The 4,542-nt window shown below is 37.2% G+C and overlaps 1 protein-coding gene across 1 annotated transcript; it reads right to left on the bottom strand.

The window, feature by feature from the left end:
- Nucleotides 1-304: 304 nt before the first annotated feature.
- Nucleotides 305-4,336, bottom strand: LOC107047347 (heat shock factor protein; the record flags this gene model as incomplete). The annotated part of the gene is made up of 7 exons (XM_015270110.1): nt 305-401; nt 910-1,015; nt 1,656-2,078; nt 2,775-2,837; nt 3,212-3,391; nt 3,817-3,902; nt 4,013-4,336. Coding segments are annotated over 7 exons (1,279 nt in total), but the record flags the coding sequence as incomplete, so codon positions are not given.
- Nucleotides 4,337-4,542: the final 206 nt, after the last annotated feature.

Here is a 4,542-nt window from a genome sequence, read left to right as displayed (position 1 = left end):
ACTGCGATGATGATCAAGACTTTAAATGGTAAGATCGCACCATTCTACCTGGCCGGCATTTGAACTCGGAACCTTTCGCATGTGAGGCAACGAACTTAGTTCGAATCCCCTCGTGGGCATTACCCTTGATTTCATTACTGGTTCTTTCAATAAAATATTCTTCATGTTCGTTAAAATAATTCCAAACTGCAGACTTAATCCTGAGTTATCGTGAAAAAAATATAATATAATGAGATACAGCACCATAAAAAGTTGAAACCATTATTTTACCACTGAAATCTGTAATTGATAATGTTCAACTCACCACACAGATGATCATCATCATCCCTATCGCGCTGATTTGGATTCAACTCGGGATTCATTGGAATTCCAAACGACATTGGATCGTCACCCCCAAAAAGCTATTGAGATAATAAAAAAAAATAAAAGAATTGTAAAGTCGATAATAAATGAATGTCTCAATTAAACTAGAAACTATCAAAAGTAAAGTCCTATCCAACCAAAGAATTATCACTTTATCACACATAAATGACGAATAAATTATTATTCATAATAAAGGAAGAGATTAAACCATTGACTCGTCGATTGAAATCCAGGGAAATGATCCTCGCAGTCCGTAACTGTCTGCCAAATACTGATATGAAGCTGTCTAATCATGACTTTCTTGAAAATAAAATTCACACTGATGAAGACTAATCAAAAATAGACAGTCCCCATCAGACAGTTGATTAATAAACGTCTCTTATCAAAAATTATTTAGAATGTTGAAGAATTTACCTTCGAATTACCTTCATTTTATTTTAACTTCATTACCAATTTAGCCTGTTTCCAATAATCTTTGGTCTAAATATTCTGTTACGTTTGCTTGATTATTAATGAGGGAGATGATTAATTTGATAATATACTTACTCCAAGCAGTGTGTTGGCGTCGATACTGTAACCTTCACCACGAAGTATATCGCGAAGATTATCCAGTTCATTCTGCATCGTCTCCAGATGATTGTCCATCTCCTCCCTAAATTCAAAGACAATTGTTAGCAAAACAACATGAATTAGGGACATCAAAGTCATACTATAAATTCAATCATGCAATTTGTCAATTAAATTGCGTGAGAAATTTTTTTCAAACATTCGTTGTTTATAAATAAATAATTGTAATTGTCCAAACTTTTGGAAACCTTATTTTTTAGGCATGACATATGAATAAATATGTTACGATTTCGAACAAATGATTTTTATGGTGAATAATTAAGTAGCGAAGAGGTAAAAGGAGAATGCATTTTGAAAATTAATATTTCATTGTGATTCAAATGCTTGTATTATCTTGAAACTACGATAAAATGGTATTAGAATTTGTTTTTCACCGTCGGAAAATTCACACTGCGGCCAATTTTCAAAAAATGTGAAAATTTGAAAAATCAAAAATTCTAAAAAATGATATGCAAATGAAATTACGTATAATGTCACCATATATCCCACAAAAAATCCGAAACTTAAAAAAAATGAAAGCACCACTACGAAAAACTTCTTTAGCAAGAGGTGAAAATTCAGCTGAGGAAAAAAAATGATAAATCACCAATCAAGATCAACAAATAAATAAATCCTCCTCAAGGGCTCCAGTATCTGCTCAAACCCATGGTCCAACATGAACTTACATCGATCCTAACCTGTAGTTAGCTTCAGTCCCCGAGGGATTGACCCGACTCAACGACAAATCTTTACTCTTAGCACTGGACGAAGGGTCCTGATCAACTTGCTGATAGACATTGGGGGCCTGTCCCAGCTCCGGCTCCCTGGCTCCATTCTTCTTGGGCCCTCCCTCTTCCTCCTGACTCAACGTCACCTCGGGGATGATGAGAATGTCGTTGAGGTCGACATCGGCGTTCTCCTGGGGCTCCTCGACCTCAGATTCCTCCCCCGAGTTCATCTTGTTGATGTTAGCTGCCATAGCCGTGAGCTTTGAACTTCTGACTGTCCTCAGGGGCACTGCCTTTGGCTTTTGCTTTATCTTGTTCTCTAGGAGGGCAATGGGAAGCACTGGCTCCTCGGGATTCACATCGAGCAACAGTGTTTCTTGCCTAAAAATCGAGACAGCTGGTTTTTGCCAGTCTTGATTTCACGACTTATGAATAATTTCTTTTGTAGAAATGTCAATAAAAATTACTGATAAATTTCATCGGTTTGTTGCGAAGGTATCTACGAGAACGTAACGAAAGCTTCTTGGATTATTCGTAAGGTCATGCAATTTTTTGGGGGATTAGTGGAAATTAGAACACTTGAATTTCCGTCATATGAAATCTCGGAATATCTGAATAACCATTGGAGGTACGAAAAAATGTAGTGAAACATTTTTTCTTTAAAATTCAATTCTCTACAAAAAATCTCTTTTCCCTTTTTTCGATAAACCCACTAGTTCCCTAGATATCTAGACTTTTATGAAATTAAAAAACAGTTTTATTTCAAAATTTGGTAATATTAATTGATTAATGTCAATAAAAATGAAATAGTGTTCATTCCCCCACCCCTCCCCCCAGATAAATTGAAAAAAGCCATTCAATATTGAAGAATCACTGAAAAATCACAGGAATTCGAAATGAAAACGATAACGATGAGTAGAAAATCGACTCGTCATGCAGAATAATCAACAACTGATGAGTGAAAACTACCTGCAACAGTATCTGAACAATAAAGTAATCGAAAATTGACAATAACAACGTAAATGAAAGAAATAAAAATGTAGAAACGACATAATGAGTGTGAAATAAAATGGTAACCTCGGTTTCGCCCCAGCTTGCGTCGGTGGTATCAGAATTTTGACAGGCACCTTGTTTTTCCTCCTGGCAATGTTCAAATTAATCACCCTATTACATCAAATAATTCAGTTCTACACATAAATAACAGCTTAATGAACGCTTGAGGCGATTATTATTCACTGATGCAGTGGAATTTAACGATCAATTAATGAATTATCGAGTGGATGGCTCGAATACATTAAAGTACGTCCACTCGCGCACTCGTTGGGCTTCACTACTCCATTACAATTGCTGAAGAATTCACAACTTGAAGACAATTGATCGAAGAGTGCATGCATGATGGGGAATTAATGATGTTGAGGTGACAATGTTCATTGCTCGTGTGATTACAAGCCCTCCAAGCATCAACTCAGGTGTGAGGAGTGGCAAATATCAAAGGAAGAAATTTAATCACTCACTTCTTCTTGGGTTTTATGTTTAGCTGCTTCTTCACTGCCTCCTCCTGCGCCTGGAGCAGTCGAATCTCTCGGTCAACTGTCTCGTCAGCTGTGTGATAGATAGTCTCGGTGTTGTCGTCGTCTAGCTCCGTTTCTATCGACGCCGGACTTTGAATCGCTGGCGTGTGATTCTCCAGCATTCTAGATTCACAAATGTAATGTGAGAAAAAATGGTTTTGGTTTTTAAAAGTCAGGATATAAAGAGACCACCGAGTTTATCGAAAAAAGTGAAGAGAGATGTTTTGCGGAGAATTCAATTCTCCAGAAAAAATGTCTCTTGAAGTTTTCTCGTAAATCTACTCGTTATTGAGGTAATTGGATTTTTTATAAGACGAGAAAACAACTTTTTTTGTTCTGTTTTTTACGTCGTTATTAATTTGTGTTATCTTCGAAACTATTGGATGTATCAAAAAATGTCATGGAAACTTTTTTGTGGGGAATTTAATTTTTAACAGAAAAGCTCTCTTGACATTTTTCGATAAATCCACTGGTTTCTGAGATATTCCAAGTTTTAATGAAACAAAATCGCGAATTTACTCGAAAATTGAATTGACAAAGTTAATTACTCAGCGACGATGTATTGGGAGTTCAAATCATGCTCGTGTTCTCCATCGAGTTCGTGAATTGTGGGTCCAGTGGGTGACGCTTCCGGCTGGAATCACCAGACAAAAATACATCGCATTAAAACCTTAAAATCAGACGAAAAAAAAACACGAAATTTGGGAGATCGAATTCTTCAAGCTGTTTTTTTTTTCGCCATACCTTTGACATCTTGGGGTGTTTGCTCCTCTGATGATTATCGATCATCAGGGGATACCTCCGCTTGACCGACAGCCCACCACCCCTTCCAGGCTGGACCAGGGTGACGAGAAAATGAATAAGCTTGTTGACAATGTCCTGCTGCTTGAGGTGCTTTCGCCTCAGCATGGCTAGCTCCCTCCACAGGGCCTCGTTCTCCCGCTTCATCGCACCCAGCCGAGTGTCCAAGTGCTCCTGCCTCCCTCGCATCGTTCGAACTTCTGATAAAACCTTATTCATCATCTCGGATTTCATCGGGAGGTGAGTGTCCTGGGATTTATTCGCGATCTGCGGGGATTAATTGAGAAGAATTACTTCCATTACTTCCATTCAATGCACTTCAGCCATTTTATTGTTAAAGTACCTCTACCCTTCGTACTTTGGATATTTTCAGTTTTTAAATTTTTTCAATAAATTGCATGGAAAAAATTTGAAAAAATTCATACCAGTCAGTATTATCTAAATTAAATTTCGCAAAATACTGATATTTTTTC

This window comes from Diachasma alloeum, unplaced genomic scaffold, assembly GCF_001412515.2.
Source record: "Diachasma alloeum isolate Michigan unplaced genomic scaffold, Dall2.0 Dall_scaffold_45117, whole genome shotgun sequence".
Lineage (NCBI taxonomy): Eukaryota > Metazoa > Arthropoda > Insecta > Hymenoptera > Braconidae > Diachasma > Diachasma alloeum.
This window is presented reverse-complemented; position numbering and strand designations above follow the sequence as displayed.